Source organism: Glandiceps talaboti, chromosome 15 (assembly GCF_964340395.1).
Source record: "Glandiceps talaboti chromosome 15, keGlaTala1.1, whole genome shotgun sequence".
Lineage (NCBI taxonomy): Eukaryota > Metazoa > Hemichordata > Enteropneusta > Spengelidae > Glandiceps > Glandiceps talaboti.
In genome coordinates, this window is record NC_135563.1 from 13,893,587 (window position 1) to 13,907,579 (window position 13,993).

The 13,993-nt window shown below is 37.2% G+C and overlaps 1 protein-coding gene across 2 annotated transcripts; it reads right to left on the reverse strand.

Annotated features, from left to right (window-relative positions):
- Nucleotides 1-3,094: 3,094 nt before the first annotated feature.
- LOC144446790 (vascular endothelial growth factor receptor 1-like) lies at nt 3,095-9,733 on the reverse strand. Of its 2 annotated transcripts, XM_078136623.1 has the most exons (6): nt 9,603-9,733; nt 6,522-6,809; nt 5,632-5,958; nt 4,585-4,866; nt 4,234-4,266; nt 3,095-3,903 (listed from the first exon to the last, which is right to left on the reverse strand). In XM_078136623.1, the coding sequence occupies exons 1-6, from the start codon at nt 9,700-9,702 to the stop codon at nt 3,842-3,844; spliced, it is 1,092 nt and encodes a 363-aa protein (XP_077992749.1). In that variant the 5' UTR covers nt 9,703-9,733; the 3' UTR covers nt 3,095-3,841. The 2 variants fall into 2 exon arrangements, with proteins under 2 accessions (XP_077992749.1, XP_077992751.1); XM_078136625.1 differs by lacking the exon at nt 4,234-4,266.
- Between the last annotated feature and the right edge of the window lie 4,260 nt (nt 9,734-13,993).

A 13,993-nucleotide genomic window follows, 5' to 3' on the forward strand; every position in this document is an offset into this window, starting at 1 on the left:
GAAGGGTACATTCCATGTTGTTTATGTAGAGGATTTGAATGTCAGATTTTATTTGAGTAATAAAAAACTTGGAATGATGGCTAACAATGCAATAAAATTTTATTTAAGATACTATTTTCTGGTGGGTTGGTGGTTGGGGTTGGGTGGTACATTAGAATGTGTCTCTGCTGTTACTTTCAACCTTTATTCATGACTGACCAAGAGGAAGTTTGTTGCGTAATCGAATGTAAGAGTGCCTTCACGCTGAATAACTAAACTAAATATGTATATATTCATATTGTTCCTTTGAAATATTAGAAAAGATATTCTTCAGATACTGAATTTATCATCTTTATTTTATGCTACATTGTCCTTTATCCTGTTTTATTTTAGAATTTCGATGAAATAACGTAATCAAATGTAACAGCGGAGAACACATCTATTCATGTTGTTCCCTTGAATTGACAAGTAACTCCAACCAAATAGCTATACTAGTAGAAACGTAGACAATGCATACGACATAATGGCGTGAGTGAGAGACTAGACAGTAGTTTTGAATAAAAATAATTGGGTCTATTCACTCGAATACATAACTTTGTATAGTAACGATTCAATTGATGCTATGCTATTGATCAAAAATATGTTTATATCAGATGTAAACTGAATGCCTTCACGCCTTGTCGAAAGAAAAATTCTGCGCTACCAGACATGATATTGCATATCCATTAGTTACTACATCAATAAATAAAACGTAGATTTGGAACTTATTGTTCATATCCTCTTCTGTAAAAGTTGAGTTTGGTGTATTTTTAACCTGCTGTAACTTTCACTAGAGTCCACCATTTTAGCTATATACGAAAAGTCATATTTGACCATGTCTTTCCACCGGGGTAAATCTTTAGCAGAGGATGTGTAAATGTGGTGAATATGAGACGAAGTGACACCTTTGACTTAATTTACCTCCGGTGACCTCTCCCCTGGGGGCTGTGAACAGTCAAAAGTGTCACTTTGTCTCGTACTACCCCTTGACAGAGATGGTAGTTAGGTGGGTCACATGTATGGTAAAGGTTGAGTAAAGGTGGGTAAATTTGACTTTTCGTATAGTAAACCTCAACTGAATCTCTTCTTTCGTGCCAGTAAAATCAATTTAATACTAGACAATAATTTTGAAAAAAAAATAATCAGGTCTACCACTCAAGTAGTTGTTTTGTCAACTATTTTTGTCCTTGTTACCACGTCTACTCAAATAAAACCTACCTAAGAGTACCCATTCATTCTCATTCAGGCTACCAGCCTACCATCCACAGACACCACCACACGATCTAGGTTAGTGTAATCTGTTCACCTTAAGCTTATAAGATTCGCCAAGTTTTATTACAAAAGGGCGATGGATATATTCACTTGTTTCAAAGATGGTAGACTGTAATTTGCTAGTTAAATTTCAGTAATTGTACGTGTATTAATGGCTTACAGCTCGATGTAGTTTTAGTGGAGATTCGACTAACCCTGGGCTTCGCATCACCGTTTCATAGCTGACCCCCACCGGCTACCTGTTCCGAATATATGCGAACCGTTTATTGTTTCGATACTGAGAGGTATGACATGTAAATATATACATGTACTAGTATACGATGATATTTTCTCTATTTTATCGATTAAGTATTATATCTATTGAGATCAGAAGTGCATATTTTTAATCAGCTCACATATCCATATAACACCAGAGGATGAGTGCATTCTTAAGATCTATCATCTAGCGTAATTACTGAAAATCACTAATTATGCAAATAACTCATTAAAATTACAAGCTATACGGTATTATCAAACTTTATGACACATGCACTTTGTTATCATTAATGTATGTACTAAATTACTTCGATTCATAATCATATTTTAACATTCTGAATGACTTAGAAATGGCAAGTAAAGTCAGAAGGAACATTTGAACTGTTTGTTTTATTCAATTTGCCCAAATTTCAGCGATAAAAAATAATTTTCATTCACTCATGGTTTTCCTAACCCTGCCATATAGGGCGTCGATTTAAATTTTTTTCATCTAATTGAAGACATTTAGGGTCGTTTGGGTCATGAGAAACAGAATTAAGGCTGCCCTTATATATACCTACCAATTACTGTTGTTATCTTACAATATACATAATGTTCTGACTGTTGCTATAGACATGGTCTTGTTGATAGGCATATTTCATACATGTTTTGATATTTTTTTGGCCTGACTAACCAAAAATGTTGTTATCTTTGCAAAATATACTGGCATTGTTGGCTGTTGCTAAGGCCATATCAATGGAAGTTGACTATAATCACATGGATTCATGGGTTTTCATTGCCTAACCAATGGTTAAGAAGAGGGTCTTGGGGCCACATTTTATTTTTAGCCCCCTAAGACTAATTTTGAAGTTAAAAATTGCCAACATGTATAAACCATGGCAGGATAAAAAATAGCGCCAATGGCATAGTAGCACGACTGTATTTAGCTGTTGATATGGGCGTGGTCTTGTAGCTCGGCATATTTCCATACATTTTTGGAATCTTTATTAACTTGCCTGCCCTCTCAACTTTCATCTTTACAATATAAACCATCATTAAGCTGTTGCTATGGGCGTAGTCTTGTTGCTTGGCATATTTGCATACATATTTTGAATCTATAGTCACTTACCTAACAATCTAATCCATGTTGTTATCTTTGTAATAAGCATCGTCATCATTTCACCGTTGCTAAGGGCGTGGTCTTGGTTGCTAGGACCAACATCCTCACCAAGTTTCAACCCCATTCACCATGCAACAATTGGCCATGGAGGGAGAGAAAGACGGGGTGGGGGTGGAGGCATGCTTCAAAGTTTTGGTGTAGCAGCTGAACTCAGTCGCCAAGCAAATGAGACAATCTCCATTTTTGTAGTGCAAGAGTTTTTTCTTTGAGTTGCTATCAATATCTTTTTCTTACTCCACTTTATCATTGTTTGCGAGTTAACTTGGTCTTGCTTCAACGACGGGAATCGTTTAATTGGAAGATTCAAGTTTTCACTCAAATCATATCTTTTTATTCAAGATATCTACACTATTAAAGATACATGTATGAAGACATATGATCTTATATCGACTTACAAAAAGACAATGGCAATATCCATTATTCACATGATATTTCAGATGCGTTTTCTTAATGTGCATATTAAAATCAAGAAAAGTTTAGCGAACAGTATACGACAATTTCAGAAAGGTTCTCTATTTAAACAGTTTGGGTGAGTGAAAACCTTTTCACGTTTTTCTGTTTACTTGAAAGTAAGTTGTAAATATTTCGCCTTACAAACAAAACTATAATAGTCTTTAATGTAACTTTTTTGAATAAAATTGTTATAAAAAATACAAACGTAAGCTTGTGAATTTGTGAAATGTACACATAAGTTTACCGTCCTTTTAAAATGAATATATTCAGAAAAATCAAAACATCATCGACATATAGCCCGTACACATTGATATTGTAGTTACATTATTATATAGAAAATGGTCCTTTTTGTGCAACACGTGGCCACATTTAATGAGCCAAAAGTTTATTCCCATTGCATGGTAATCCCTTATTCCTTGGAAATCTGAAAAGTTAGTGTCATTATAATTGTCCGTTTTGTACTGGCAGTGGCTGCTCTGTGTGCAATCACATACTCGCTTTATCTCACGCCCGTGAGAACCTCGCTCGGTAGTACAGAACATTGCCGGATTTCATCCGTTGCTTCATGCAGACGTCCGAGTAATTTCTTTTTTAAATGACACACCCTCCCATGTTTGCTGATGGCCCCTCCCTTATTTGCGGATCTTCGAAAACTTCCACAATTTCACTACAGGATCCAATCTTTCACATAAACCGGGCCATAAGAAGGAGAGGCATGACATACATCCACGTGATAATGAAATTCCCTGCATAACGAGGAAGAAAAGTACATATATTAAAAAAAACATTCTTTATGATTTTGCATTTTGGCAAACGTGTCTTGATCAGGCAAATGAATAAATGGTCGAAGTGAAAATATATAAATAGAATTAGCTGGAATAACAAAGTCTCTCTCTGCCGAACACACAATATCAAGTTCTCTCAAGTCAGACCAAATTTTCCTCTAACTTTAAGTTCGTCTATTGTCGTTGACGTAAAGAGGAACGTGGTTCACGACGATGCCAGAAAAGTGTATATCTATTACTTGACCATAGAAATGACAAAACGTCCATTTTTTTAATCAATAGCAATCTTACCTGTCGCAGAACTTGGTGGCGGTGATAACCCAACTATAAATAGAGAAATAAAACTCTTTGACTATGCGGTGAAATGAATATTTTCGAACATATATGGAACAATGCTACTAATGTATGGCAACGATGGGTCAGCGAGACATGATACTGTTCCTTCGGTTTTGTTTTTGTTTTCTTAAAGTTTGTAGCTTCTTTCTTTCGAAGCCCAAACCCACAAGCTCTTATGATTGTCCAGAAAGTCAGTTTTACGTGTACCATGTATTTTTTGCATAGAAACAGTGTTATTTGTCACTGAGGAAAAAAAAGAACAAGATGAATGCAATTAGTAGTGAATATACACAAAAACAAACTTACCACCGACATAAATTTCTTTAGGTGTGGCATGGTAGTCTTCCTCATTAAGTGTTATACTGACATCACACCGGTATGTCCCAGAATTAGACTCAGTAGCGTTCAAAATGATCAACGACTGTCCAGTGGGGGACACGATTATTCCGGGTGTGCGGTCTTCACCATTCAACAATATCGAGTTCTGATACCACGCGACACGTTGGGCATTTTGTGCTACTTCTTGCACCCAACAGCTCAGAGTCGCCGTTTCTCCTACAGCCGGGTATTCGTCGTCTGAACACCTGGCTATTGGATACAAAATAAGACAAGAGACTAACAGAAATGGATTTATATGAGATTAGAAGATTAACCCAGGGGCTTGGCTGTCTCGTACGACAAAGTTGTTCTGGCAAACGATAGTGTATTGCCAAGACAGATAGCCAAGTCTCTGGGCTCCACGTAAGTCTTATGGCAGACGATGTCAATGTTTGTAGTCAACTTTACAACAATCAACTTGTCAACTAGTCTGCTTGCACATCCAGTGGATGTACAAGCAGACTAGCTGACAAGTTGATTTCCACTGTTCTTGGCACCTATATAATTGTTTCTTTTGCATTTGAAGTTGTACGTGTACGTGTGTGTGTGTGTGTGTGTGTGTGTGTGTGTAAAGATGTCATGCCACACACACACACACACACAAATGATACACCAAGACAACATCATTTGTACTGCAATAGAACCTTGCTTGACGTATGGTTACGTTTTTCCGTCATTCCGTCATCTTGTAGATAAAACATGAACTTACCCGATTATTTTCGTACGTGATACTTTGTAGTCAGTATGTAAGATACAACATTCATAGGACATACGCTATCACGATTAGAAACCTGACAGGGCTAAACAATACGACATACGGTGGTTTGTTAGGGCCATTGGGCGATTTTTAATTTTCGACGTTTTCACCTGTGATTTTTAAAAAATCACCGAGGGCTCTAACAAGCCACCGTACATACACTATACACCTTAAATGTCAAGTGAAATTCTGAGTTGTTTGACTTTATTAGTCCTCACCTTCAAGTACCAGCAAATCAACGTAATCGCTCGCGTAGTTATTTTTGTCAAACGAGTCCTTGCATACATATCTCCCCATATCTTGATGTGCGGCGCTTGGAATCAATATTTCTAATGAGGTATGGATGACTAGTTTTTCCTTCACCGAATCAAAGCTAAAACGCGGTCGTGGTGTTTGCCGTTGTCCTGGCAATGCCCCCCAGAAAGGCGTCCATGATGTGTCACGTTCAAACGTTGCCTGCAAGGGGGGATAATTGCCAGCGTCGCATGAAAGTAATACAGAATCTCCTGGTTTCACCACTTTTACGCCATTGGGATTGGTAAACGCTGTAGAAGAAAAATAAAAACGCCAACCTACGTTAAAACTTATTCATATTCAGAATTTTTATGACAAATATGGCCGCCATTAAATCATGTCATTATTTCGAAAGTCATGAAATAAAATATTGTTCATAATTTTTACTACAGTATCTGACAGTTGTACCAGGTTTAGTTGAAACCAGTCAATGCATGTCATTACATAGTGGTATACATGAACACTTTGAAGCTTTTGGCTTATTGTGGGTGAATCTATGTTGATAGTAACACGGTCTGTAACTTGGGCGGTCTTTTCAGTAATGACAACATTCAGAATGAATTCACCTCAATATTAGAATAAATCTGATGAGGCGTCACACTGATAGGCCCAAAACAAGTGCAAAGGAATGGATAAACTATATAATATATTTTGAATTTATTGAATATATTGAGTGCATTTTGTAAAAACATGTCTTAATATGTATAGAGGAGATATCTACAAATTCGGAGTGTTTTAGTAGATCTCATGGAATAGGCGTAAATTTGCAGTCTCGGCTCCTTTATTGTAAATAAACTCAAAACATAATCCTCACCCATTGGAGTTAGTAGTACAAGAGAAACACTTTCGCCTGTTGCAGACACATCACAAGAATACCGTCCAATTCTCTTAATATCCATACCGACGATTTTGAGGATTTTCGTATTGCTAGTACTGCCATCGATAGTATTAAATTCGCTATTTGTGATTCCTCCTTGAAGTGCGGTGGGGACAAAATAATGTTCATCATTCACTATATGTGTTGATTCTCCGGGTGCTGTACACTTAAATGTGAAGTTGTCACCGGGTTTCAATATTTGGACTCCACTTGGCTCAATGCGTACTGTGGGGAGGGAGAGAGGGAGAGAGGGAGAGAGAGAGAGGGAGAGGGAGAGGGAGAGGGAGAGAGAGAGAGAGAGAGAGAGAGGGGGGGAGAGAGAGGGAGAGAGAGAGATTGATTAGTAAATAATACAATGTATGCTTACAACTATATAACTACGATGTAGTTAGTTGCGACTATGACATTTGTAATGTTACAATGTTCGCTTTATATTAAATTTTCTCATAAAAAGTTATTTTCAACAACCAACAGTGCGATAAAATATAAGACATTACCAATATTTCGACTACTGACAGCACTCGTCGTCGTCGTTGAGGTCGTGACCTCAAGACTAACGTGGTGTTACCATAGGCTCAGACCACTATAGAAAAGTGCTCCAAGCGATAGATAATGCGAGAGGGGTTAGTGGGTGGAATCGAACAACCATTTAATACGAGCTCCGTGTCATATCGACTCCGTGATCACCTGTGGCTAGGAGAGTAAACCATCAATCATGAACCACAACACACAGGAGGGCTCAATATTGGCAGGTTTACCTACAGAAAAAGAGAAGCTGTCGACCTGCCTGTCAATTCGAAAAACAGAAACTGAAGAACAAAGAAATTACAAAAATAATTTTCTCATGACAATTCACACAATGAGACAATCTACGTGACATATATATTTGTAAGCTTAATATTTTAAAGATGCGAAATATCTTTGGACACGTAGACATCATCTATCATAGACTATCATGCCTTCAATATCCGACGATATAGCTACATAATTAGAGATGACTGGACACGTACGTTGCATGGTTTGTCTGGCGCCTGACCACATAGTACTCAACAACTGTCAGACACTGTGCAGTCTAAATTTGCTCTACGGAGAAAGACTTTAATGAAAGTCACATTTCAAGAAGGCTTGAGAGACCGAATGAAAACACTTTAACTCGATTTATAATGAGTTTCTTGGATACAGGGAACAGAAACACAACCTGACATCACACTTGGGTGTTCGAATCATTCTTGAACTTCTCTAGCACGTAGGCCTAATTTATTTCTCTGCTTTTAAGACTTTGCGCCCATACCAATTGAATCCATTGAAGTCAACCACAAACTGTGTATATTTCATATTTAATTTCACTTATCATCAAGTTTTCTTATTCCCTCTTGTGCCGTGAGATGTCATTGTCACGTGACAATGTCTAAGCGGAATCTCAAATGTCTCATGAGGGGCTGTAGTATACAACACATGTCCTTGCAACTCGACAGCTGTTGAATTTCAACGAAAAGTAAACAACCAACCGACAATGTTGAGTATTAACAGCAACTAGTCTGAGGTACTAAATGAAAATACAAGGGGTTATCCTAATATTTCATGTTTGTGTAGCTTGCTATGTTTTTTCCAACTTTTTTTTCAGCCTTCTCTAGTTGTTTGCTTTTATTAATCTGTCCGATGTGACGATTAATTTCCTCCGGGGAGGGTTCTGTGTCTGTTGATGTGCAGCAGGCACCAATACTGGTTGTCACGTACTTCAACACTAGTAATCTCGGAACAATACACGTCCTGAACTTCCCTCTACTATAATTGTAAAACTAATGACCACACTACAAACGAACGAAGAAATATGGAACTATCACATTTCAGAGCAAACGAATGACGTCATTGAAAGTTTTGACAGGAGTCATGCCAATATAAAGAACCCAGGAGAATGATGTATTATGCCTTTTGATAGACTCACTTACAGTCAACTGACTGAAACATCATCAGTTTACCTTATAATGGCCCAAGAAGCTGTAGTTATAAGTTCCCAAAACACTATGTAATTGTGGTGAACTGAACTGAGTCATCGAGAAATAATATACACCACATGGATTTATAATTACAATTACATTCGGTGGGTGTATGTACCGATGGTGTAAACTTGGTATTATACGTGTAATACGCTGAATGGGACCATGCCTTCTTTGCCCAGTATTATATTTGCACTCATGTACATTTGTAACAAAAGCAAGGTATAGAGAGGGCCTTGACCTTGAGACTTGACCCCTGACCCTGAGGGCATTTTAATCTCATACTCGTTTCTAATTTCCAGTAATATCAATCAATTATTTGGCTCTTATTATAAAAAAACAAACAGAGTTAATAATTTTATTGCAAACGACCGTTTAGAATAGATTCATTAGAGTAAATAACATGTTGAATTGTTAAATGCTGTATTCCCAGCCATATTCACTGAAATCTCTTTGTTCTGTCTTCTATTTGCTTTCTATACTCGTCATTACACTGTTCACTGCTTCAGACGAAATCTATTATTTTGGCGCCAGTCTGAGCCATTGGGGCCCACCAGAAGGGGTCTACTAAATGTGTATGAATAGGCGAACACATGGAAATCATTGCATGCTGAGATGATAACGTAAAGTCTGCGTGTACGGTATGATTCAGAAAATAAATACTATTCCATGCATTTTTGGAGTGACTTTAATAGCAGTAATAATGTCATGACTGCGTCAAATGTAAGTATTTGAGATATAACTATTAATGGAGATATGGCGTTTCTATATTCATGAGAATGTTCCTCGCCAACTAATGGTGATGATATCTATCGAAAATGCATATCGACGTGGTAGATTCAAATATTTAATTTGGCTAATTTTATGTGCATCACCCCTAATGTTTGGTAATCTCGTCTCGTATATCGAAGAACTGGTTGCATTCAAGACACCATGATGGTATTATTGCAATATAAATATCGCGTATTATATTTAAAAGAGGGACAACAAAATTAAGAGAAAAATCAAAGACAGAACTCACATTCAGCGGCAGCATACTCAGTCCGTGAAAGGTAGTGTAGAATCATAAACACAACGGCTAACTTCGCGTTTACAGCATAGCCTTTCGGAGTGAACGCCATGTTTCGACTGAGAGCTTTCCAAGTGCGTGACTCATAAACCGAGGGCAGCGTCTCAAATAACCCGATTCGTATCTACACAGGAATGACATGCAAATTGCGGAGTGGGAATTCATTAAATTATCAGATTTATTACGTACTAAGATATTACGGGATGTTGAACCGGCGACTAGTGATTTAACGTGTATTATCCCTCTTAATAATGGTTTGCTGCCGGTAACGTCAACAGCCCATTAAAAGTCACAGACGTACATTTTGAATAGTGTGTGTGGTGTTGGATATGACGGGCTCGCAGACACATTAATGTGTACGGTTACAATTGCATTGACAGGTAGCTACTACCGTCATGCAGTTCGAGTCGGATTTTGTCGGATCTGGGTCACAGTCAAAGGAATCAGCATTACAAAAACATGAATGAAGTTGTCTCGCATATTTATTCTTGACTTCGCTCAAATATAGAAGGGTTTGCAATTTTCTAAAATTTTAACAAGAAATAACCATTTCGAAAGGCATTTATCTGAAAGTGAAATAACTAAGTGATTTTTGACCCCTCACATCATTTTTTAGTAGAAACATCGGGGCAAGGGCAATGTGGCAATATTCCCCATTGTCACCCTATATATATCCAAGAGTTACATGTGAATTGATTTTAGGGTTTGTCAACAATATGCAAGGTTACAAGGTTGACATTTTGATGTCACTAAGTGTTTTTCGCACCATTTAACCTCGTTCCACGACATTCCCATGTGGTTATTTCTCTGATGCTAACTATCCATGGAATGATAAGTTACCCCTTTCGCTTTAGATTACAGAAAATACCGACTCTACCCCTAAACAACATTTGATCATTGCACATGTACACGGTTCTTTCACAATCAATGCTTCATTCTCATTGTTGCATTGTTATGGCGAAATTAAACACAACTAAGAAACCGAATTTAGCTCTCATTTATTATTTATAATAACTATTTCGTACCAGTGTGTTATGAGTACACAAAAAAGGGTCCGAAAAATGCTCTTTTTGAACGTTGGGTTTGTGTACTCAAAATGTATGGGTTTTGATAATCTTGATTTAATAGTTTGCTGTAAAATACAACCATCTGAGCCCATCCAATGGATAGATAAATAACAAAATCTGACTGTTTTTGGGTGTTTAGATTGTCGTAATTTCAGACAATAAGACAACGAAACAAATATATGTAATGTTAGTATCGGTTACCCAGACTCCTCTGACTTCCGCTGCTGGGGCCGGCTGAAGTTAGAGGGGGATGGGTATTAAACGCAACTTATGTGTAATGTTACACTTATAATTTTTTTAAGGAAACAGGGACACTTGTAGAGAGTACATAGGGATACACTTCGACTGTACGCCACCAACGACAGTAAAATAAAATGTTGATGTAAGAAATGGTCATTGGTGTTATGCCCTATTAAAGTACAAAGGGACACTCATGTTTTAATATAAAGAATGGTCATGGGACACATTTATAAAGTGCGCCACCACTGACAATACAAACGTGGATGGATGGACAGTGTTTGAAATACACAGGGGTACACTACTACTGTGCGCCACCAACGCCAGTAAAATAAAACTGTAATAAAAGCAATGGTTGAGTTTAAAGCCCATTGTTTTAGAAACAAACATAACAAATCATTGATATCCTGAGTTTGATTACGAGCTGATCAAAATATTCAAATTATCGAGTTCTGAGTTCAAGGCCATTGGAGGTGACATGCTACATATGCATGTTGACGTTTGATTGTAACTCCATCGACAATAGTTTCATGTTGCTCTGCAATAGAAATGAAAATGTTATACTTATAAATTATCTCGAAAAATAACTGACAACAAATTGCAGGAATGACATGTAAGTCAAGTCCCCCCCCCCCCCCACCACCCATCAATTTGAGTTGGAGGTGTGAACGTCATATCCTTTTTAGGGGTCCAAGGGAGTTGGGCTTTAGCCTTTTCAGTTCATTTATTTTCATCTTCTACTTTATACTATTGTGTGTTTTCATTGTTCATTTGTTCTCGCATTTGGTCTAATGAAAATAAACTTTACACACTCGTTTCCGTATTCTAGTTAGAGAAACTTCAACGAAACCCAAGTTCAACAAACACAGAAATTTCCTCTCATTACTTTCAAAGCATTACTGATGATAAAATACATGAGAGTCTATATGTGAAAGACCATTTGTGTGAAAGGAGTGTGGTAAAAGTTTTACTCAGAAGTATTTGTGTGTCTTAGGATCCACCAGGGAAAAGACAATATTTATGAGAGGAATATGAAGTTTCACTTGTAGTAAAAATTCTGAAAGTACACACAGAATCCACATAAGTATTTGTAAGGATTGTGTCCAAAATTGGCTTTCTGGGATCCACAAAGACCTAAGGCCTCTATAGAGCCTTGTCAAAGTTCAACTCTAGTGTCGAAATACTACTGTACATTCGCGTCACCATAATCTAAAGACTGCCCTCACCGACAATATGAATCGTTTACCTCGGCTTTCCCACGTGGTTCCCCTTTATAAAAGCTCCCATTGCGAACTATGAGCCACAAGTCGATAGTTGTGATGATTTTTATCGCCAAATGTTTATGTTTTCGGTGAAAATATCAAGTCAATAAGAGGTACCCTGACTTACTAAGTACTAGTAGTTGAGATACTGTTACAGTAACGTTTCTTTATGGGATGGAACATTTATCATTTTGTTGAAAATATTGATCCGTTGTAACAGTACTAGTTGTTCAGCGAAGATCAATGAATGGAAGATTTGTATCACCACTGCATTTCACGTTGAAAGCATGGTTTCAGTCTCCAAATCTTTCTGTATAATATAATTGTCTGCTTCCTCGGCAGAAATTCTATAAATGTGTATCAAGATATTATACTGATAATTACGACTTTCCTATCGACTTGCTCCCCCTGGCTATCTAAAGTCTAATGAAATATCTTACAATGCGATGGTGTCATTTAAGTTGTCTAGGTTACAACACATTAGGTCAACACACTTTTACTGAATTTATATTACGCATACATTTCATCAAAATACATGTTACTAAGTCGTTGTAAACAAAATTTTTAATTTCATCACAGCACTAATGCTCTATATTAGACAAACGATAGAACATTGTAAATTTTGTGCACGATGGAAAATTGTATTAAATATAAGTTTGTTTTCAAAGTCAAAACATTGTCATTGGCCAAATGCTGCAATTCAAGCGATGAGAGAAATATGATTGAAAGTTCGTCAATAACGCTTTGATTTTTAGAATCATTTACAGTTGATAAATCGTCTTATTAGTAAGTAGTTCATACAAAAAAATACAGAAAAAAATTGTCATGTTAAGGTCTCCCTGTCTTCCTTAAAGGGACACAGTCTGTAACTTTATGGACCTTGGTTGTCAATTTTGTTTAAAGAGACACAGTCTGTAACTTTATGGACCTTGGTTGTTAGTTTTGTTTAAAGGGACACAGTCTGTAACTTTATGGCCCTTGGTTGTCAGTTTTGATTAAAGAGACACAGTCTGTAACTTTATGGACCTTGGTTGTTAGTTTTGTTTAAAGGGACACAGTCTGTAACTTTATGGACCTTGGTTGTTAGTTTTGATTAAAGAGACACAGTCTGTAACTTTATGGCCCTTGGTTGTTAGTTTTGTTTAAAGGGACACAGTCTGTAACTTTATGGACCTTGGTTGTTAGGTTTGTTTAAAGGGACACAGTCCGTAACTTTATGGCTCTTGGTTGTTAGTTTTGTTTAAAGGGACACAGTGTGTAACTTTATGGCTCTTGGTTGTCAGTTTTGTTTAAAGAGACACAGTCTGTAACTTTATGGACCTTGGTTGTTAGTTTTGATTAAAGGGACACAGTCTGTAACTTTATGGCCCTTGGTTGTTAGTTTTGTTTAAAGGGACACGGTCTGTAACTTTATGGCCCTTGGTTGTTAGTTTTGATTAAAGGGACACAGTCTGTAACTTTACGGCCCTTGGTTGTTAGTTTTGTTTAAAGAGACACAGTCTGTAACTTTATGGACCTTGGTTGTCAGTTTTGATTAAAGGGACACAGTCTGTAACTTTACGGCCCTTGGTTGTTAGTTTTGTTTAAAGGGCCACGGTCTGTAACTTTATGGCCCCTTGGTTGTTAGTTTTGATTAAAGGGACACAGTCTGTAACTTTACGGCCCTTGGTTGTTAGTTTTGTTTAAAGAGACACAGTCTGTAACTTTATGGCCCTTGGTTGTCAGTTTTGATTAAAGGGACACAGTCTGTAACTTTACGGCCCTTGGTTGTTAGTTT